The 23,704-nt window shown below is 39.6% G+C and overlaps 2 protein-coding genes across 4 annotated transcripts in view; one reads left to right on the forward strand and one right to left on the reverse strand.

The window, feature by feature from the left end:
- Lrriq3 (leucine rich repeats and IQ motif containing 3) overlaps positions 1-7,882 on the reverse strand; it is a 98,161-nt gene extending 90,279 nt beyond the window's left edge. For 2 of the 3 annotated variants that reach the window (XM_027395196.2, XM_027395194.2), the window contains exons 1-3: positions 7,744-7,882; positions 2,207-2,455; positions 656-979 (exon numbers count right to left, since the gene is read on the reverse strand). In XM_027395196.2, the coding sequence (XP_027250997.1) occupies positions 656-979; positions 2,207-2,455 (573 nt within the window). In that variant the 5' untranslated portion in view covers positions 7,744-7,882. Of the gene's footprint in view, positions 1-655; positions 980-2,206; positions 2,456-7,250; positions 7,391-7,743 lie in introns of those variants that run through there. The other variant, XM_035452044.1, reaches the window with a different exon arrangement.
- Fpgt (fucose-1-phosphate guanylyltransferase) lies at positions 7,855-16,082 on the forward strand. Its single transcript, XM_027395193.2, has 4 exons — positions 7,855-8,060; positions 9,656-9,823; positions 10,933-11,025; positions 13,074-16,082. The coding sequence occupies exons 1-4, from the start codon at positions 7,880-7,882 to the stop codon at positions 14,525-14,527; spliced, it is 1,896 nt and encodes a 631-aa protein (XP_027250994.1). The 5' UTR covers positions 7,855-7,879; the 3' UTR covers positions 14,528-16,082.
- The last annotated feature ends 7,622 nt before the right edge of the window (positions 16,083-23,704 follow it).

Raw genomic sequence — 23,704 nt, forward strand, 5'->3', positions numbered from 1 at the left:
AGTGATGAAGCCACCTGTAACCACTGGAAATGCAGACTCCTGTTGTTCATGCCACATTTGAAAACTCTTTTCTCCAAATCCATGTTCAGACTCTCTACTGTGCTTAATTAATCTTTTTTCTAAGAGCTGTAGAATTAAACCCTCCTTCTTAATTTTGTCTGCTCTAAAACTCAAGTGCTATGAAGAATGGTTATCTTTTTAAATATATAACAATAATGTTGTATAACCTCTGCATTTCAATTATTCATAAGAACTTTCAGTATCTTATATCAAAAATATTTAGTTATGCCAATTAAACTAAATCAACTGAATAACAAGTAGTTTTATACCTTCCAATAATAATATAAATTGTGCTATGCCATTTCAGCAATAAAAAATAGTTCCCACAACAAACAACATATATCAAAATAAATATCTTTCAGATAAAATGTATTTAAATACAACTTGATTTTAGAATTAACATGTTTGCATAAGACATATACAAACTTTTATTAACTATCAGATATACAGTCTACTTCTAATGTTTTCACAAGTGAATACTTTTATAAAAGATATGAAACCATACTGTTAAACAGATTATATATTTAAGTATAGTATTTAGAGCTAAAATTTTATATCTATGAACTGATTTTGAAGGAAACATTGAGTGGGTTACCTTTATCAATGCTGGGCAAAATTTAAAGAATAGCCTGGGATTGAATGCTTTAAATCTCTCCGGAAGATGCCAGTTCTGAATGATTTCTTCATCAGATATAACATGGTGGTCCAGGGCTTTGAGAGGCCAGATACTGTTTACAAGAACATGCCTGTAGCCTTTTTTAAGACTCACAGGGCAGTCAAACATGGTCAGTCCAATAAGGCTTGCACATGCAGCTAATACACAGATGTTCTTCAGCTTGCAAAAACTATTGTCATGGAGATAGAGGAGTTTTAGGTTCTTGAGTCCAATCCAAAAATTTCTGTCTGGAAGAATTTTTATCTGAAATAATATTTAAAATATGTATGGTTCATAAAATATGTAAGGAAAAATAGTGAAACATTTAAGATCACCTAAATTCAGTATTTTGCAAATGGTGAGTACCTAATAAATGAAAGCAGGATCTCCAATTATCCACCTGATGACTGCAAAGACAGGATGAACTGGGTATTTGAAATACAGTGCAATTACCAAGATAGTGATGTATGCACACACAAAAAATGCACAGGGATGGAAAGATACAGAACTCCAGTGAAAAGTTCTTAGTACAATTCTAAATGAGGTTCCTCACACAAATAATCGAAAACTCAAAGTGTATTATCCTTTTCTCTCTTTTTTTTCTCCATTTTTATTTAAATTAGAAATGAGATTGTTTTACATGTCAATCCCAGTTCCCTCTCTCTCCCTCCTCCCCTGCCCTCCCCCACTAATTCCTTATCCCATTCCCTTTCTGCTCCCCAGGGAGGGTGAGGCCTTCCATGAGGCTCAAAGTGTATTATTAATCTAGATTGCACAGGTAAGAAGTGAAAATATGGGGCTGAAGAGGCTGAAGAGATGGCTCTGTGGTTAGGAGCTTTTGCTGCTCTTCCACCAGACCCAAACCCACACTTGACAACTCACAACTATGGGTCACTCCCTGGGATCTGCCACCTTCTCTGGCAAGAGCAGTTCCAATCACACACACACACACACACACACACACACACACACACACAAATATAAATGTAAATAAAAATTAAATCTTTAAAGCAAAATAATTTAAAGACTGGAGAGATTGGCTCAGTTGTTGAGAGTGTTACTGCTTGTCCACTGACTTCAGTTCAGTTCCCAGAATTCATGCAGGATGGATGACAAACCCTTTAACTACAGATACAAGGGACCAGATGCCTTCCTCGGGCCTTTGTGGGCAGCTGTACACATTTGGCATATAGATACAGAGAGACTCTATACATACACAATTTAAAAATAAGGAAAGTACAACATATTATAAATGTTTACATATTGTTTTAAATGCTTGGGTTACATTTTGTACTTTGTGCCTGTGTGCCTTATTTGTATATAATTTTAAGCTTGTCTTTGTATTTTCCAAACACAAAGAGAATACAAATACAAATACAAAGGGAAGAGTGCTGTAGATCTACAGGGTAAGTGCACTGGCATACAGACAGTAGCTGGTGGCTGTAGATTTACGGGTGAGTGCACTGGCATACAGACGGTAGAGGTGCTGACCTGGTTTCCATGGAGATCAAGTTTGATTAGCTTTATACAGCACTGCAGGGGCTGTATGTCAGTGATGAAGTTGTTGGAGAAGATACACACTTTCAGAGAGATGCATGACTGCAGGTTCTCCATGGACTTCAGGTGGAGGCCATTGTACTTCACAAACACAAAGTCCTTCTTGTTTTCTATAATATTTTCATTGTAGTGATTCCATTCTTCATGGCTGGTAAGCTCTTTTGTGATTGTTCCATGAAACATCTAGGAAAGAAGGAAATACATGTTTAAGAATGACGAAACCAGGAGATGAAGAATTGGCTCAGCCATTCAAACGACTTGTTACTCTTCCAGAAGACCTGAATTTGTTTCCCAGAACCCACAGGGCAGCTCAAGCTACCTGTAACTCCATCTTCAGGGAGTCTGATACTCACTTAGTAAACTCCAAGGATATGCACATGCAAATGCCATATATACCTACACAAATAACAGACACAGGGATATGCATACACATTTTAACATATTTACAAAGAATTACCTTCAAGTTTTAAAAATCTTCTTGAACACACAATATTATCATTTCTATGAATTTGCCCTCACTATGGGATAATATCAAATTCCATAGAAGTCAGTTAGACATCATCTTCAGGAGGATGTACAAGCATTAATGATCTACCTGGTGATATTCTTTTGCAAGATAAACTATCCTTCCTATTAGAAGAATCAGTTTCTACCAATAGCAAATAAACTAAATCTACATGATCCAAATAAACTAATTAAAGAATGGGATACAGACCTAAACAGAAGAATCTCACATGTTCGGAAGACACTTAAGAAAATGCCCAACATTGCATCAGGGAAATGCAAATCAAAACAACATTTATCAGAATGGCTAAGACCAAAAACACTGATGACAGCTTATGCTGGGGATGCGGAGTAAACTCCTCCATTGCTGGCGGGAGTGCAAATATGTCCAGCCTCTGTGGAAATCAGTATGGTGTTTTTTGAGAAAATTAGGAATAAACTGCTTCAAGACCCTGCAATACTACCATATTTGGCATATACCCAAAGAAGGAACACTCACGCCACAAGGATATTTGTTCAAATATGTTCATAGGAGCATTATTCATATTTGTCAGAACTTGGAAGCGACCTAAATGTCCCTCAACTGAAGAATGAATAAAGGAAATGTGGTACATTTACACAATGAAGTACTACTCAGTGGTAAGAAGCAATGACATCTTTAAATTGGCAAGCAATTGGACAGAACTAGAGAAAACTGAATGAGGTAACCCAGATCCAGAGAGACAAATATAGTATGTACTCACTCATAAGTGGATATTAGACATAAAGCTAAGTATATCCAGTCTACAATCCATAATGCCAGAACCCTCTTTTAGAACCCTCTTCCAAAAACAAATGGAAGCAGATGCAGAGATCTATAACTAACCATTGGGCCAAGCTCCTGGAGTACAATCGAAGTGAGGGAGGAGCCATAATATGAACAAAGAGTCAAGACCATGGTGGGGAAACCCACAGAATCAGCTGACCTGAGCTAGTGAGGGATCATTGACCCCACACTCTCAACTGGGAAACCAGCGTAGGACTGAACTAGGACCCCTAAATATAGATGAGAAGGGTGCAGATGGGACAATATATATGAAGGCACTGATAATGGGACCAAAGTCTAACTCTAATGAATAAAGTGACTTTGTGGTGTATTCTCTATAGAGAGATATATTGCTCAGCTGAGACATGGGGGGAGGACATGCCTTGGTCCTGCCTCATTGAGATAATGGACACTTAGCTGACATCCTAGGGGAGGCCTTACCCTCTTAGAGGAGCAGATTAGAGGTAGGATGGGGAAAGAGGGGGAAGCAGAAAGTGGGGAAAGAGAAGGGAGTGGTAACTGGGATTGGAATGTAAAAAATCAAGTTTTAAAATTAAAAAAGAAATGTAAAAATTCATATGAAGTTGATATTAAGGCAAAATCTACTTTAATATCCTGACCTAACACTATAATCCTAAACTGTAAAGTCACCTACAGAATTTATGAAAGGGTCATTTATGAAATCCCATCTCCAATCTAGTGTATCAGGGTCCCAGATCTAAAGGTTCAGGGTTTTCTAATCAGGTAATTCAGGGACATTCTGACAGAGATTAGCCAAAATTACAAATGAATCACCCTTGCAAATTTAAAGCCACAGGCATGGTACAAGCTCTATTACACATCAAGTTCTGTAGACACTGAAATGCAGGCTGTATCTACACTGTCCCTCTTTGTTTGTTTTAATTACACAACTGTGGAAGCCTCTGCCTGTTTGGTTTTCCTTTTTTTTCCATTTTGGTGCAAAGCTTGGCTAACTTCAGACGATGACAAGAGTTTATGAGCACCATGTAGATGGCAGACCAGCATGATGTTTCAAAGTAGAAATAAGGATACTTTTCACTCAGAGTCAATAACTGTTCCACAAAGAGTTATGAAGTGAGAGTCATATAATAAATGGTGTTTATTTTTATTATGATGATGTGAATTTTTATTTTTAAATACATTCTCACAGTATTCCTTCATCATATTCTGATGGGGCAAGTCCTTCTGTGTATTTTTATCTTATTGGTTGTTGAATAAAGTACTGTTGGCCAATGAAGAAGCAAGTTCGGCAGGATTAGGAGTCAAGGATGATTCCAGGAAATGTATTAAAAAGAAGTCTTATGATACAGGCAGAAAGTGACATAGCAGGCAGACTCATATATAAGCAGGGACAAGAAGGAAGCTATCCTCTTGCTCTTCCTCTCCTGCTCTCTGCTCTCTTCTCTACAGAGCCACCATGTGATCCTGGCAAGAGGAGGCCAGTGCGAGGCGTCCTCCATAAGATAAGTCTTATGATTATGGTTGATAAATAAGACTGAGCTAGCAAATGAGAAATCCTAGTCTTTGGCCAAGCAGCATTTGTACCTAATATAATTCTCTGTGTATTATTTGGGGCCCTAACATGGTGGGCATAACTTGAGCGGAACTCGGGTGGCTGGTGGAAAAGTGCCCATGTAGTGGCAACTGGGCTTGGGCAGATGGAGTAAAGACTAATCGTTACAATATTCTTTCCCATCCCCCAACTCTTCCCCAACCACCTTCTCTAACTTCATCTTGTCTCTTAAACACACACACACACACACACACACACACACACACACACACACACACACAAAAAAAAAAACACCAAAGAAAAGCACATATGAATACACAAAACAAATAAACAACAAAAAAATCATGGAATCCATTTTGTGTTGGCCTATTACTCCTGTAAGTGTTTAACTGGACTTATATCTTCAGGGTTAGAGTTCATGATGGTGAGAAATGTATGGCTGAGGGCTTCCCTCTTGATCTTCAAGAAGGAGACAGAGAAGGCACACTGGGAATGGTGTATGAAAACCTGTCACAAGTGACACACATCTTCCAAAAAGGTCACATCTCCTAATTTTCCCAAAAAGTTCCACCATCTTGGGACCAAGTATTCAAATATATGGGTGATGGGGGATTTCCTTTTGTATATATGTTTCTCTTATTGGTTGATGAACAAAACACTGGCCAATAGGGGCAGGAAGATAGGGGGACTAGGAGACTAGGAGATTCTGGAAAAAGCAGGGATGCCACGTAGCCACCAAAGGAAAAGCAGGTCCAAACATTCTCCAGTACGCCAATACCACATGGAAATACATAGATTTATAGAAATGGGTTAATAATTAAGACAGAGCTAGCCAATAAGAAGCCCTAGCCATCGGTCAAGAGTTTACAAACAGCATCCATCCACATACAGTATCAAGATTCTCTCTATCCAATTGAAAGTGACTATATGATTCACTGCATTAGTAAACAAATAATACACATAGATGTTTGTAATTTTATAGAACTACATCACTGTGTATATAAAGCTGTTATTTCAAATTATTTATCATACTGATTGTTCCATCTTTTCTTTTGAAACTTACTTTCAGCAGTGTATTTATTCAAACAGATTTATCTCCCTTTTTTTGTTGAAGTTCATTATGTGTGAGGTCATCCACTGAACATGGTGAACCTCTTAAAGGTCACAGTCTTAAAGAAAATTGACAATCCCTCTCCCAGCACCTACAAATTGTCCATAGCTTCTCAGCCAGGGGTAGGATTTTTACAAGTTATAATAACTGAGCTGGAAAATACACCTCCCGGTGCAATGGAGGAAAGAATTTCGCAGGGGGTATTCAACAGCTTTCTGATTTGAATTTCAGGATGTAAGTCACCCTCCTTAAGAGAGAGCCCATACCTGACACCAAGAACCTGTGCCAGACAGGTCATAAGGCTTTGCTTGAGAGCCTATAATCAGCTAAACAGACACAGCATTAAACTAACTCCTAGAGATACATCACTAGACTCACCGCAAAGAGTCTCAACTGGTCAATGTGTAGAGAATTAAAAATGTACAATGCTCGGCTTTCTCTATTGATAATCTATGCTACACCATTTCCTCCCAAGGCTCAGCGATTATAGTGGAAGGGAAGTCTGAAGAGGGTAAGCTCTAGGTACACCAGGACAGCTGCACTTGTGAACTCACAGCAGATGTGACAACAACTGCACAAGCTCCACATGGAGCAAATCCCAGCATGGACAGGGAAGGCAGGCATGAAGTCCTCCTGTATGTTATCTTTAAATTGCCTTACTGTAATGGATAGAAAGAAATGGCCCCCATAGGCTCATAGGGAGTGGCACTATTAGGAGGTGTGGCCTTGGAGTGTGCTACTGAGGGTGGGCTTTAAGGACTCAGAAGCTCTAGGCAGCCCTGTGGGGCAGTCTCTTCCTGCTACTTGTGGATCAAGATGGTTGAATGGGCTCCTTCTCCAGCACCATGTGTTCTTGTGTGCCACTGGCCTTCCTGCCACGAGGACTATGGACTAAATCTCGGAACTATAAGCCAGCTCCAATTAAGTGTTTCCTTTATAAGAGTTGCCATGGTCATGGTGCCTCCTCATAGCATTAAATGCTAAGGTCAGGTTATTAAATTAAAAAAAAAGAAGCTAAGCTTACTTAGAATCTTAGCTAAGTTCATAGGAAATTGCTTTGCAGAATTCTGAGCAAGGTTTTCATGCAGAGAGACTTCTGAAGCCAAGTTGTAGGGGATGACAGGATTTCCGGGTTTGCGATGGAAACGTCTTCCTTAAATGTCATTTTCTCTATGCTATGTGTAAGAATGGAGAGACCACTCTCTGCAGAACTGTTTGCAAACCAGGATCCCTAGGAGAGAAAGACATATGATCAGCCAACGGGACCATGTTCGGCCAGGCTGACTTCCTGCCCTCATCTACACCTGTGGTGGCATCTCTCTGAGAAGCCAGGGGACACAACTGCGAGCCCTGATGCTGACACAGGTTCAAGACCCTGACTTCGAGGTCGGCGGAGTGACGGCGGCAGCGTGGTCTGCTCCTCCATCCAGCATCCCACCCGGGCCGGACAGGGTGTGGCCCGGCCTCGTGGTGACGGGAAGGGGAACTCTGTGCGAGCTCTGGGCGAGCGGGGTCACCTGGGCATCCGGATGATGGTTCCACCGTGGTCTACGGGCGGCTCCCCTCGGGCGCGCCGCGGGCTGTCAGGCGTGGAGAGGCGGAAGCCCACGGCGCAGGCCCCTCCAAGCCCCGCACCCCGAGGGAGAGCGGCTCATGTGCGAGCGCAGAACGTTACCCCGAGAGACGCGCATGCGCACGGGCGCTGGCCGCGGTGACGTAACCGCGCGGCAGAGGGCGGGGACGGGGGCGTGGCGCGGGCTCCCGGAAGCGGGGACCATGGCGTCTCTGCGCGAAGCGAGCCTGCGGAAGCTGCGGCGCTTTTCCGAGATGAGAGGTACCCTGGGCGGAACTGAGTTCCTCACCCCCACCCACCCCGTGCCCGCCCGGAGGGCATCTCTTGCCCGCGGACCCCTCGCCCGCCGCCGCTTCCGGTCCGCCCCGTGCGCCCCAACGCTCGCTGCTCTGGGCTCGCTCCAGCTTGGTGTCAGCAGGGGAGCAGCAAGGGGGTTATTAACCGTTGCCCCCTGACCCTGCGAAACTCTCCAGCTTGTCCCCCTTTCAACTCAGCGGGAAGGCAGCTAGGACTTCAGAGTGCCTCCAATTTAAGTTTGCCCTCTAAAGGGAAAACCAGACGGGTGCCTGACGAAGCTGGTGTCTGTGACTGTCTGCAATGTGGGAATTTGTATTGGTAAATCAGAAAGTGTGGGGAATTATTAAATCCTAGGTGACGGCTAACTCCTTCCCCTCCCCTCTCTCTCCTCCTCTCCTCCCTCCCCTCCTTCTCTTTGAACTGGTGTCTGCTCAGGACACCCCAAGACACAAGTTCTGAGCACAAAGGAGATTTCTTTGTCCCAGAGGGACAGAGGGCAGGGAATAAAAGGCAAAGGGGAAGACAAGGAAGAGGAACGAGGGAGATTGCGAAGGGATATTTGTCCTGAAGAGACTAAGGACTGTCCCTCCTAGAACAGAGAGGAAACAGACCGGGCCCATAGGCCAGTGGCAGTTTATAAAGGAAAATGAGGAAACTCAGTATTAGAATGAGGGTTTTTTATGTTAATTAGGTTAGCCAAAAAGGGACTTTTGATTGCAGCTTTTGATAGCCTCAGGGAGATGCACTGGCCAAATGAGGGAGTAGACATACCCTGGTGGCCAGCTTTGGGAATGTAATCTAATGATTTTTAGCAAGGAAGAGGCAAAGGGCCTGCCAGGACCATGATTGTCATGCTCAGGCCAGCTATAGCCCCTTTTTTAAAACCCTATTAATATTTTTGTTGGTAAAGGAAAGGGACCCACTGTTTGCCAGCGAAATATGTCATTTAGTGAGTTTATTGGGGAATTTGATCCTAAGTTTTGTGTGGTATCCGTTGGCCTATGTAAGTTTAGTTGGGTCCTCATACGTCAATAAAAATATTAAGAACTGAGCCTGGTGCTACAGATTGTACTGCCATCTACTTGGGAAGCCGAGGCAGCAGAGTCAAGGTTCAAGCCCTGCCTGGGTTACAGGAACAGTCCTGGGCTAGCCTGTCAGCTAGGAAGGTACTCTAAAAAAAATAGAGAGGACAGGGACTATAGCTCAGTGGTGGGGCACTTGCTCTCCTGACATGCATAGGGCTCTGTGTTTTGTCCCCAGCACCACAAAGAAATTTAAAACTGAAGAGAGGAAAAGTTAAACAATATCACTAAAATATCTGTACAGAAATGTGGAAGGAAGGAGTGTAGGGTTGATATTTCTCATGAGATATCTGATTCCTGAAACTTGCTTGATTTTGAGGTTAAAGACTGTTGTGGGCTTTGTTACTGTGTTTTTGCATTATCTTATATAGTTAGCTTGTAATGATTATGCTTTTGTCCTCCTCTCATCTGGAATAGCCAAGCTTGTAATAAGGAATTCTAATAATAATAAGAAAAATTATTGCTGTTTTCCAATAGGCAAACCTGTGGCAACTGGGAAATTCTGGGATGTAGTTGTAATAACAGCAGCTGACGAAAAGCAGGAGCTTGCTTACAAGCAACAGTTGTCGGAGAAGCTGAAGAGAAAGGAATTGCCCCTTGGAGTTAACTATCATGTTTTCACTGATCCTCCTGGAACCAAAATTGGTATATATTTCATGGGCATGTTTATAACGGATTTGGAGCAAAATAATAATTGAATCATTTTCTGAGCTTTACAGTGTGTAAACTGTTTATCTCTACACATGGCCTTTACAAACTTTAAATCTGATTCTAAATTAACCCCTCTTAGCAAGATGAAAGTCAGAGCAATTACAATAGACCTCATGGGAAGTTCTCTCAAAATCTTTCCCAACCCAGTAGTTTTTCACCCATTTGCACAAAGAAAACAAACCAGGAAATTTATGTGTATATTTGGTCTCTTTGGACCAAAATAAGGAAAACAGATGAAGCCAGGTTCAGTCACTTAAAGGATCATAGAATATTTGCTTAAACCTTGGTTTAATTCAAACTTGGTCATTATTGCAAATAAAACATTATATTTTACCTTTGATTCTGGATGGAGGGAATTGCAAATAATTTCTTCTGCATTTTTGTAGTTATTGTTAAAAGTGTTTCGCTTTGAAAGCCAGCATTCATTTTTTATTTACTTATTTAGTTGCTGTGTTTCACTTGGAAGTAGTATGAATTTTATAAAAATTTATCCCTAAAATTGTAGCTCATATGATAAGAAAAGCTAAAGCCCCTTTCATGCCAGGAAGGGAATGCATGTACATGAGATTGGCATTTTTTTTTTCTGACGATCCACTGTGGATTTAATCCTCCCAGGAAGAAAGCCAGCACTTGTATGACATTCTATTTGTAGAAAAGAATTGTGTATATAGTATGTTAGTAATATTTAAAATATTTTCTTACAAACCAAGTTCTTACATTAAAAAAAAATAGCTCATGTTGGGATATGTCATTTGGACAAACTCATTAAGCAAGCTTTCTGGTTGATAACTGCATATGAATTCACAGTTTAGAGATTGTGTAATTTATCATTTCTTTCATTTTGTTCTCCAGAGATTATTAGCTGCTGTTTGATATGTTTCTTGATTGGCGTTTTGTTTGCTTATTTGCTGTGACTGCTCTATTCTTCTGTCAGTACCTTCTCAATCTGTCACATCTTCCAAATTATAACATTAAATATATCATCATAACAAAATCTTCATAGATGTCTGTGAAGCAAATTACGCTTTTGAATTGTTTTTAAGGAAATGGAGGATCAACACTTTGTTCTCTTCAGTGCCTGGAAAGCCTCTATGGAGACAAGTGGAATTCCTTCACAGTCCTGTTAATTCACTCTGGTAACTTACTGTTTTATTCCCCTACATTTAGCCCTGAGTTTCAGGCTTTGACAGCTTAGGGACTTTATCTCCTTTGCAAATGATTCCCCCTATATTTTATTTTGTTTTAAAATTTATTGGTGGTATTTTACTTTGGAGATAAATGTTCATGACATTTTGGGTTGTTTGTTTGCTATTTTCAGTGAGTAAGTAATAAGATTTTCACAAATTTTTTCTTCACATTGTAGATTATGTCCATTATCCATGCCTTACAGATATTTTACCATTTCATTTTTTGTTTGCAAATAGAAAATTATTTTTCACAAAACTATTGAAAATGTGGCCATTTCTTGAAGGCAAATTTTGTTGTGAAAGAAAATGGATGATGAAGACTCGATAGTTCTCAAAACTCTACCTTACATTTTTGTCTGATTATTGATAGTTGAAAGCTACAATGTTTAGCAGTTTTAAAAACAAAAGAAAATTGATGAAATACAGAATTAACATGTTGGAAAAACATACAACATGTCAAAAGAGAAATCAGAAGATATTATCAGATAGTGGGTAGGTTTTTTAATTCAATACATATATAAAAATATTTGGTTGCATGGACACCTCTGCTGTTTGTCTCTATATTCTTGTGGGCTGGTGAAACCTTTCTCAAGGCCTGGCAATGGCCTGGGATATATAATTTAGAATGCCTATTGTCATAGCTTCAAAGATGCTTTCTAATTCCAAGTTGCATACATGGTAATGTGACTCTTTGTACAGAGGATGTCAACGTAGTACATCCAAGGCCTGCTTTCAGGAAAAAGTTAAGAACATAGAAAAATTCACTGTTTTGTAGGGTAAAGGTAAAATGAATTGGACATGAGAAAATAGGTAGGCAAGAAGTACAGTGGGCCCTCTGAATGCTCACACTCCATCCATCTCGGCAGAGGCAGACCGTGGTGGAGAGAGTATGTGACGGGCCATAGAAATGTGTCTGTACTGAACGTGGGGTCTTTTCATAACTCCTGAACCATCACTGCATAACCGCTGTTCATGTAAACCTTACATTGTATTAGATAAAAAAATCATCCAGTAGCATGGGGTACATGCACATACGCGCCATTGTGGGTCAGGGGTTTGGTGTCCTCAGGTTTCAGGGTGTGCCTGGGTTGTGAGCCAGCCCCCACAGATGTGAGGAAGGGCTGTGGATAATTTGTTCAGTTTGAACTTTGCTACCATCTGGTCTTTGGGAAGAAAAACATAGTGGTTTTAAGCCCTTCTTTCTTGAGCAGCGCACTGTGGACAGATCACTTTAAATGTCGAATTGGTCTCCTGACACTGCCCGACTGCAGCCAGTCCTCAGGGAGTGACTGAAGCGTGCAGAGCCACTGGTGAGCTCATTTATCAGCCTCTCCCAGGGCAGAAGTCTGCATCTCACTGTACACACTCTCTTCACACAAAAAGGATCCAGACATTCAGTGTGTTTAAGAGAACACATTTCAGAAATCAAGACATTATGAAGTTCATCTTAGAAGGGAAAAGCCCATTTGAATGAAAAAATGTTATAATTAAAAAAATTGTTCTTAAGTAAATTTGCATTTACTTCCTTTAAGTATGTCACTTAAGTTGAAGATAGTGCGTCATGAAATGGATGTTTAGCAGAGAAGTACATTTTGAAACTGTTAAACGGCATTAGTCTTACAGCTTTTTCTAAGTACACCCCTAATATATAACTTTAAACGTAGTTGGAATGCGTTGTTAGAAATGTTCACGGAAGATCAAGTTTTAAAAGTGGTCCTTTTGTTCGTCATACAGTTGATTAAGAACACTCACTACCCAGGCTCTGTGTGTCTTTGAATTATTTCCTGACCCAGAGTCTTTAACATTGCATTATATCAAATTGCTGTAGGAGAAACACTCTTTGATGGTTTTAAAGTCTAAGTTTCCTAATTCTACCTTCATTTTCATTAGATACTAGTATTAAGTATCTTCAGAGGTATGTTATGCTGTAATTGGTGCCACCAGATTTTGAAAATCTCTTAAAAGACATATTTTTAAATACTTTAAACTTTTTATAGGTGGCTACAGTCAACGACTTCCCAATGCAAGCGCTTTAGGAAAAATCTTCACGGCTTTACCTCTTGGTGAGCCCATTTATCAGATGTTGGACTTAAAACTAGCCATGTACATGGATTTCCCCTCACGCATGAAGCCTGGAGTTTTGGTCACCTGTGCAGATGATATTGAACTATACAGCATTGGGGACTCTGAGTCCATTGCATTTGAGCAGCCTGGCTTTACTGCCCTAGCCCATCCATCTAGTCTGGCTGTAGGCACCACACATGGAGTATTTGTATTGGACTCTGCCGGTTCTTTGCAACATGGTGACCTAGAGTACAGGCAATGCCACCGTTTCCTCCATAAGCCCAGCATTGAAAACATGCACCACTTTAATGCCGTGCATAGACTAGGAAGCTTTGGTCAACAGGACTTGAGTGGGGGTGACACCACCTGTCATCCATTGCACTCTGAGTATGTCTACACAGATAGCCTATTTTACATGGATCATAAATCAGCCAAAAAGCTACTTGATTTCTATGAAAGTGTAGGCCCACTGAACTGTGAAATAGATGCCTATGGTGACTTTCTGCAGGCACTGGGACCTGGAGCAACTGCAGAGTACACCAAGAACACCTCACACGTCACTAAAGAGGAATCCCACTTGTTGGACATGAGGCAGAAAATATTCCACCTCCTCAAGGGAACACCCCTGAATGTTGTTGTCCTTAATAACTCCAGGTTTTATCACATTGGAACAATGGAGGAATATCTGCTACATTTCACTTCCAATGGTTCGTTACAGGCAGAGCTGGGCTTGCAATCCGTAGCTTTCAGTGTCTTTCCAAATGTGCCTGAAGACTCCCATGAGAAACCCTGTGTCATTCACAGCATCCTGAATTCAGGATGCTGTGTGGCCCCTGGCTCAGTGGTAGAATATTCCAGATTAGGACCTGAGGTGTCCATCTCGGAAAACTGCATTATCAGCGGTTCTGTCATAGAGAAAGCTGTTCTGCCCCCATGTTCTTTCGTGTGCTCTTTAAGCGTGGAGATAAATGGACACTTAGAATATTCAACTATGGTGTTTGGCATGGAAGACAACTTGAAGAACAGTGTTAAAACCATATCAGATATAAAGATGCTTCAGTTCTTTGGAGTCTGTTTCCTGACTTGTTTAGATATTTGGAACCTTAAAGCTATGGAAGAACTATTTTCAGGAAGTAAGACGCAGCTGAGCCTGTGGTCTGCTCGAATTTTCCCTGTCTGTTCTTCTCTGAGTGAGTCGGTTGCAGCATCCCTTGGGATGTTAAATGCCATTCGAAACCATTCGCCATTCAGCCTGAACAACTTCAAGCTGCTGTCCATCCAGGAAATGCTTCTCTGCAAAGATGTAGGAGACATGCTTGCTTACAGGGAGCAACTCTTTCTAGAAATCAGTTCAAAGAGAAAACAGTCTGATTCGGAGAAATCTTAAATACAATGGATTTTGCCTGGAAACAGGATTACAAATGCAGGCATATTCTATAGATCTCTGGGTTCTTCTTTCTTTCTTCCCTCTCTCCTTTCCTTTCCTTTTGATGTAATGACAAAGGTAAAAATGGCCACTTCTGATGGAAAAAAAAATATTCAGAATTAAATTCAGGAAAGAGATGCTGTTTTAGGTGTTTTGTACTATTACAGCTTCGTTTTTTTGTAAAAATAAATTTATGGGATACTGTTTCACATAATAACCATTCCTGTTTTAGACCATGATTTTCTAAACATACTTTAAAACTTTTTCTGTCTTTTGAAGTTTGGTCTAATGAAGCTTTGGAGGTACTGATGATTGTATCACTTTATCACAGTGAGATAACACCTAACAAAAACATCCTTTTAAATTTTTTAAGAGACTCATTCTTTTTTTGTGCATTCTTTTAATTTTGTTTTGTTTTTATTTTATGTGCATGAGTGTATAACCTACAGGTATGCATGTGTAACACATACAGGGCCCACAGAGGTTAGAACAGCTGTTCTCAAACTGTGGGTCACAACCCCTTACACAGGATCACCAAAGGCCATCAAAAATATTAACATTACAGTTCATAAGAGTAGCAAAATTATAATTAGGAAGTAGCAGCAAAAATAATTTTATGCTTGGGGGTCACCAGAACATAAGTAACTGTATTAAAGAGTCACAACATTGGGAAGGTGGAGAAACACTGGGCTAGAAGAAGGCATTGCATCTATTGGGACTGGAATCAAACCTTCATACTCGGAAAATGCTATACGATGTCTGTGTCCCACAGATCTTGCCAAATGGGATAAAGTGAATTATTTTATTCTTACCAAGTTGAACATGTGTTGCCGTATTTTGTAAACTACTGTTGCATTACACTGGGAAATATGTACGGGAGGAACTCAGTTTATTTGCTTAGAAGGTGATAGTTGAGAGCCAGTGCTCACTTCACCACGGGCATTTCTTAACCCACTCTTAATCATTCCCACAAATGTTCCTTGACTTGCTTTACATAATTTTCTGTGCATACTGATGGCGAAGCTGAGAACAAACAGTTGGCACAAAGAGGAGGAAATACAGACTCTGGGATAATACCTAGATCATAAACAACTTCAGGGAAATGAAACGTTGGTGGAACTCCAGGTTATGTGCACCTATTTTGAAATAAACACATTAGTGAAATAGGTTGAAGTTTAATAGAAGCAAGACTTGTCATACTTGTGTTTAAATTACCTTAAGTAAACCAACAACTGTTGTGCCAATTAAATGTTTTTTTTTTTCAAAAAAGTATATGATAAACAAGACAAGTGTCAAAACCTCTGTTCTGTATTATTTATAAATGAATATGTATTTGTCTTTTTGAGCTTCCCAGGGATAAGTAAAGTATGTGTGATACTTTTATTGATTTGCTACAGAGATGTCAATGGATGCTGAATGTTTTTAAATGCACATACTAATATACCCGAAAGTTCTGTCAAGGATTAGAATCATGATTTAATCTTCTAAAAATATTAATAAAGAATACCAACACTTCCTTGGTTTCTTGAAATTTTTGTATTTATTATAGATATGTGTAGACACATTTAAACAGAATTTTATCATTTCTCTGTGCATATGTATGGAAAGAACCAGATAACATGTAGTATAGGGATATAATCAGGACATTTCTGCCTTATAGAGTCAAGGTCAGCCTCAGGAATCAACTCATACTTATTGATAGACAGCTGTCCCCCACGCACTAGCCACTTTGACTTCAAAGGTATTGGTAAGGCTGCACGCTAACTTTTTTTTTAATCTTGAGAATTTCATGCATGTGTACAATGAACTATGATCACAACAATCCTTCACCTTCCCACCTCTCCTCTATCCCCCAACATGTGTCTCTCCCAACCTCATGCCTTATTTTGTTTTAATAACCTACTAAGTCCAGTTAGTGCTTCCCATGTGTTCATCCACAGAAACACGGCACATCTATCATTAGTCAGATCCTCAAAAAAAGAGTAATTCTTCCTCCTCTAGAAGCTATCAAGTTCAAGTTGCTCCCTGAAAAGGTGTGGGTCCTGGAAATTATCTATCTCCTCTGCTAAATTTTGTGTGGCTGGATCTTGTGCTGGAAATCCCAAGTGCTGTGAGCTCATGGCAGTAACAGCCATCGTATGACCAGAAGAAGACATTGCTTTCCCATCCTCCTGCTCATATATTTTCCACTGCCTCTTACGTGACGCCCCTGAACCTTTATGGGAAAGGGTTGGATAAATTCCCCATTTAGACCTGAGCACTCACTGTTATTCTCAGACCCTTGATCAGTTACCCAGCTACTTGCTGCTAATCCACATGACAGCAAAACTAGACAACATACTGTTGCTCCTGAACTTGGTCTAGACACATGAAAATTTCCGATTTCATGCTTCCATGGAATAGTTACCACAGTCTGGTTGGAAAGTTCCAGGTCTTCTCCTGGCAAAGTTATCTTTTTATCTACACGAGCAAAAATAAACCAAACTTAGATCATGGCTTAGAGTTGCCAATTTGTTTGTAGTTTGGCTGGTCACCATTTTGAGTCAGGACAGAATTTAAAATAAAAGAATGGTAAATCTGCAGATTCCCCACCACTTGATAAATATAAAATTAGAGCCAAAAGAGAAGGATACTAATGAAGAATAACTGGCACCATCTCCTTGTACAGCAGCGTTCACACCATGTCTAAAGATGGCCGTCAAAAGGCACCACTGTACATAAAGTGGCCAACACTGTTTCCTTCAAGGCTGTTTAGGTCAGTAGTTTACGATTTTGAAGATTCCAGTGCAGGGATGTGTAACATGAAAAATAAAAACCCAGACATTTGGCTGCAAGCTGAAGATCAGAGAAGCAAAGCAGCCAAATTAGTAGATCTCACCTCTACCAAGCTGAAATGGCCATCTTGTCTCCACCAATCCTCAGAGGCAACAGCTCTCGATGCCTGTCTCCTCCTCCTTGTATTCCTTTCTCTATGCAGCCATATCCTCCTGTCTCCTCCTTCATCCTGGGATTAAAGGGGTGTGATCTCAAGTGCTGGGATCAAAGGCATGAGCTCTGTTACTCTTCACTCTTATGTAGGCCAGGATGTCCTTGAACTCAGATATATCTGTCTCCTAAATCTTGGATTAAAGGTGTGTGCCACCACTGCCTAGGTAGCTACTATGGCTTCTGGCATTAGGGGTGTATATCATCATTGTCTGACTTCTATGGCTTGTGGCTAGCTTCAAATTCTGAACCCTCAGGAAGACTTTAATAAATCATAAATAATACATCACCACAGGGATGTGTAAGTCATTCAACATGGATTTTACCATTCACACAGCACCTTTCTAATTACAGAAGCCTGCTGCTGTCCCTCTGCTAGTGTCTTTCTTGGCCATCTGTGCTGTGATTATCCTTCAACTGTGGTTTCATGCAGTTGTCAATCTATATGTCTTTAAAAAGAAAAGTAATCCACTAAGACCAGTTAGTGCTGCCCATGTGCATAGGGTGTGGGACCATCCACTGGGACACAGCCCAATGTCTCTACTCTTCAAGAACTTTCATGTACTGTGTTACTGATCTGCTTGTTGAGTCTCCAGACTCTTTCAAAGCTTTCAAAATCTCTACTGCAACAAACATGTTATGAATATTGTGAATTCGACAGTATGCATAACTTGTTTTTATTATTATTATTCAACAGCATCTACTCTTCTGCTGAGTATTTGGGTGTTTCTGGTTTGTTTTAATTTATCATTCCCTTCCCCAGAAAAGAATTGAAGCATTTAAATCTTGAGGCAAAATCTTTTAAAACAGTTCCATTGAAATCAACTCTCATTTCATTTGCAGGTTGAAAAATGCTGCATAGCTCAATGAAGTTTTACATGAGTGGCTTTCTTCCTCTTGCTCATAGCCTTGGGGTTTCGGAAAGTAAATTATAGACACAAATATGCTGTTTTTCAGAAGGGTTTCAAAGTAGTTGTAGTAAAACCTAAAACCTGAGAAACTTCAAAAATATAATTATATTAGTGGTCTAAATGCAAATTTTGATACACTGCTTTACTGACAAAGTTGTAAATTAACTTACAATTTTTCTAATTGCACATCTTTATAATCACCTTTATTAAATTTTAGGAAAGTATCATTATACTTGGTTAAATCTTGTTGAACTTCTAATGATCTAAAATCTAGTCCAATGAAGAGCTGTTGGCAGAAGCTGCCCTGTGGACAAGGAGGGAGAAAAATACAGCAGTAGAGATGTTTGTTTCTCTCTTGTTACAACTGGTGCCCAGCACATAAAAAATGCATGCCATTGGTTCAATAATAGAAGTACTTATAGCAGATCTTTCTTTGGAGAGCCAGCTCACGAATAATGACACAGAGATTTATTATTAAGTATGAAAGCTTTGCCTTAGCTTAGGCTTATTCCCAACTAGGTCTAAAAACTTAAACTAACCCATTTATATTAATAGCATGTTCTGACTCATGGCTCTTTACTTCGTAGTACCATACATCTGCCTTCCTCACTGTCTGGCTGTTGAATCCGCTGCCTCTCAGATTCTTCCCCTGACTTCCCCTCTCTCTCCAGAAGTCCGACCTATTCCTTTCTGCCAATCTATTGGCCACTCAACTCTTTTTGAAACCAATCTGAAGGTGCCTCAGACAGTCAAGGAAGGACAGAGATACTTTTTCGCAGAGTGTGATCAAATATCCCACAACATTTCCCCCTTTTGTCTAAATAAAAGGGAAAGGTTTTAACTCTAAAACAGTTCTATCTAATAAGTATCAAGTAAGGAAAACACTCACAATGCCCAGTCCATTTGAATTTGGCAACTTTGGAGGAAGTACTCTATTACCCAGTATCAGTGACTCTAAAGTTTTATACCTAAATCACTTTCTATCGTAATTTTATTACCAAACTAAAAATATTTTTTTAGATCTTAAGACATTTTCTTAGATAAATTAAGCGTTTGTCTCTAAATCTGTATAAACTTTACATCTGTTTTGTGAGTTTCTTTTTTTTGAATTGGGCAAAAAGAAAATGGGAAAACTATGCATATCCACTCTCCAATTTCATCAGAGACCTGAGAAGGATATAATATTACCTGGGTAAAAAGGAAATGTAGAGCAAGCAACCTCCAAAATAACAGAGACAGCTGTCTGCATGGACATTCACTCAAGGTTCTTATGAAATGTTGGAGTACCCATCTTCAGCCTACAAGGCTAGAATATCAGACACACTTTCCTGTGAAGCAGGAATTTTGAAGGACTTTTCTACTTTGTCTTGGCAAAGTTTGGCAATCACCTCCTTTTGTGACCTACTTGCCAAATTTGAACAACATACTGTCAGCAGTGAAATGCAGTTTCTTGCCCAGTGGCTAACTTTGCCACAACAAACACAAGCCCAATATGGAGTATCTTCAATATCTATTGTCCTTTTTTGAAGAAGATTGGTGTTGCCAGGTTCAGATGATGTTATTGTCATGAAAAGCCTTATGGTATTAAAACATCTCAAATGCCGTTTTCTGTAGATCTCTGAAGTGTTTGAAGATCATCTATCTAAAATACATGTTTTTAATCTTGAAAACATATCTCACATGGCTACAAGTTTTATTGTTAAAGATGTCTAACCACTAATCTACATTTGTAAAATTATCCTAAACAGTTTGTAACAATAGCTTTCAAGGAATATTACTTTATATTTTTAAATGAGCTGAATAGGTGCAATACTTTAAAGAAGTGTAGAAACATTTATACAGTGTTATAACAAAAATAGCTTTAAATTTGTATCAATATTCAAAAATCAATACCAATGTAAAATATTTGAGACTAGTAGTTACTTTTAAGTTTAAACGTAGATTCAATAATCTACCTTTATATCCTATTGTTCCTATAGCCTCCATTTTCACTAGATTGGAGAGAAAGATAGAGGAAAGAGAAAGAAAAAGAAAGAAGAAAATCCTTAATCTAACCTTCTTTGTTTAGTATCTACCCTGACCATGGCCAATAATAAGTAGTAACCCCCCTGAACAGTGAAAAGCACCCACTACTCACTGAACCACCAAAGACTACCTCACATCTCTTGGGAATGTAGGCATCATGTTGTTAGCATTACCTCCTTTTATCTGAAGGGGGAAGCATCTTTAGGGGACCCTGAGAAATTTGAAATAATGATCAAGTCTCAAGAAAGCTAGCTGAAACATTTGTTGTCTAATCTGTATGATGACAAATTGCAGGGCTAAACTGATGTCCTGGCTAGAGTAGTCTGTGAGGCTGGAACATCTTCATTCAACACTTTGAAGTTGTTTAGATTTTTGAGGAAACTACATCAGAGGCATCCTGAGAGCCTGGATCACCTGGACTACTTGTCTCCATTGGCATCTGTCCTTTTTTTTTTTCTGAAAACACCAACATTTCAAAGGAAACATACCTGCATGCTGGAATGTGCAGTGTGCCAGGATAAAGTCATCTGTTTGAAGTGCATAACCAAACTGTAATATAAATCTCATTCATGCCAGATGAAAGGAATAAGTCACGAGGACTCGATAGTCAGTAAGAGCTATCATGTCTCATCCAGTATCTGTGATGTTTTTGTGTAGAAGGATCAGCACATATGTGTCTTGTAGTTTTTCTTAGTTTCTTCCTTCGTGTCTGCAGCCAAGATTGTCACAAAGTCTCCCCCAGTCAAATCTGATCTCTGTTCATTTTGAAGAAATGCATGGCTTTCTGTTTCCTGTGGAAACAAAGGTGTGTCCTCTTTCTCCACACAACACATATCCTAACTTCCATTCTGTAGTTAAGACATCACTGAAATATATACACTGGTTTAATTCAGTAGTTTTGTTCACAATCAAATGTCTCTCTCAGCAGATGTTGATTTTGTTCATTACCATTTAAAAAATTTTAAAGTTAACAAAACACTATATAGGTCCCAAATATCCCGTGTTATAATATTTCTCATCCTTAAATGGCATATTTTTATTACCTCTATCTATCTCTGTCTCTGTCTCTGTCTCTCTCTCTCTCTCTTAAGGACTTTATTATTTTTAAACTATTTTTCTATGATTATTTACACCCATTTTATTTTCATTTTTCCACCGCTAAGCACATTTTTAAGCTTACTGTACCAGTTCAGAGGTTTCTCAGTCTGGAACTGGCTGTATGCTCACCAGCAGTATGAGCGAAGTCTTAAATGGCCAGGCCATCCCACATGACCAACCCAACCAGAGAGATGGTTGCAGGCAGGGACCACTTACTAGCTTTCCAGACAGATGGTGGTATCTGTGCCATAGCTCCAGAAAAATGTTGCTTTTGCCCTTCTGTGAGAGCCTTGCCTACCAACCTGATCTCTGGGAAGTTTCCAGGTCTGTGCTGTGGCAGATGTTTCTACCTAGTCTCCTGCTGAGTAGCATGCCAACTGCCCACAGGCCCTATACTTGGATACATATGCCTCCCAAATAATGACATGGAGACTTTTTACTAAGTATGGAAGCTTGGCCTTAGCTTAGGCTTGTTCCCAACTAGCTCTTAAAACTTAAATTAACCAATTTATATTAATCTACATTCTGCCACATGGCTCATTATCTCTCCTAAGTACTGTGCATCTGACCGCCTCACTGTCTGGCTGGAGAATCGCCTGCCTCCCAGATCCTCCTCAATTCCTCTCCTCCTCCTCCAAAGTCTCGCCTATCCTCTCCTGCTCAGATACTGGCCATTCAGCTCATTATTAAAACAATAAGAAGGTGTGTTAGGAAGGCAAGGAATATATATATCCTCACAGGGTGTGATCAAATACCCTAAAAGTACTAACTTGTGAAGGGTTATCCAGGTTTCTTCATGCTACCCTAGACTACAACCATGTGTTATATGCAATGTAAGCTTGAGGACTTTGAATCCATGTGGAAGAAGAGAACTGATTCCTCCAACCTGGCCTCTGGTGGCACCCACATCCCATACCTACACACACACACACACACACATACACACAGGCACACACACACACACACACACACACACACACACACACACACGCATGCATACACACACACACACACACACACACACACACACACACACCACTAATAAAATAAATGATCTGTAACAAAAATCAGTCATGCATTTTCCTCAGGATATATTCATTTATGTATTTTGTTCTTTTGTCAACATTTTTGAAGTTGTCTACTGGTCATCATAGCAAAGCTAATATCTAATTCTAGATTTAAAAATGCACTTCTCTGTCCATTTCCCTTTCTCCCTGGAAACATTTAAAAAAACTATCTCCATTTAGATAGCTCTCTTCTTTGTCATATTTATTCCAATCAGTTCTTCAATCTACATAAATGATCCAACCATCCACAGGATTTCTCAAAGCAAAATACTAGGTTTCACCAATGGCTGACATATGTTCCTACAGCCATTTCATCCAGTTATCCAGGGAGTCAGATATATGTTGAATTCACAACCAAACTCCAGTTACTTTTCTCTATTACTGAGCTACAATCATGAACAAATCTAATTAAACAGTCCTTTTTATAAGCAATGCAATCTCTTCTACACAATGATAGTAAACTTATTGAACTTTTATAATTGTGCATGAAAATAAAGTTATTGAGAGATTACAAAGGTAAATATTGCAGAATGTTATTGAGTTGTATCAGACACTGAAAAGAAAACATCTCAACTTTGCTGATTTAATCTCCCTTTAATTTCCACTTTTCTCTGTTGAAGACTGCATTTAAGGATGGAGATTCATTCTAGCCCTAATATTCTGTGTTTATTCCCTGTGCTCTCATGTCTGGTGATAGTGTAAAATGTTTTTCTCATGCACATTGCCTTTTCTATTTGTAGACTGTAACAATAGGCTAGCTGGAATATTGTTTGATACAAGAAACATTACCTTCGACTATACTAAATTCCATGGATGTCAGAATCTCCCAATGTCCATGAAATTCTTGCCACATGTATCTTCACCATACAGACCATAACTGTATATACACTTTTCTTTCTAATGAAGTAGGTTTTCAGGGACTTGGCAAATTGTTCTATCATAGTTTCGTGACTCTCCTGCCTATTGTTGAGTGTGTGTGAGTCTAGAACTTTCTTTTTCATATTTTCCATTTTCTTAAGAATATAAACCATCTTTACACACAAAAAATAGAT

The sequence above is a fragment of the Cricetulus griseus genome, assembly GCF_003668045.3.
Source record: "Cricetulus griseus strain 17A/GY chromosome 1 unlocalized genomic scaffold, alternate assembly CriGri-PICRH-1.0 chr1_0, whole genome shotgun sequence".
NCBI classification, from domain to species: Eukaryota; Metazoa; Chordata; class Mammalia; order Rodentia; family Cricetidae; genus Cricetulus; species Cricetulus griseus.

Excerpts from the sequence above, each read along its gene's own strand:
- Fpgt (XM_027395193.2), top strand. The coding sequence starts at position 7,880 with ATGTGCGAGCGCAGAACGTTACCCCGAGAGACGCGCATGCGCACGGGC. Across the intron at positions 9,824-10,932 it reads TCCTCCTGGAACCAAAATTG|GAAATGGAGGATCAACACTT; the intron begins GTATATATTTCA and ends ATTGTTTTTAAG. Across the intron at positions 11,026-13,073 it reads AGTCCTGTTAATTCACTCTG|GTGGCTACAGTCAACGACTT; the intron begins GTAACTTACTGT and ends AACTTTTTATAG.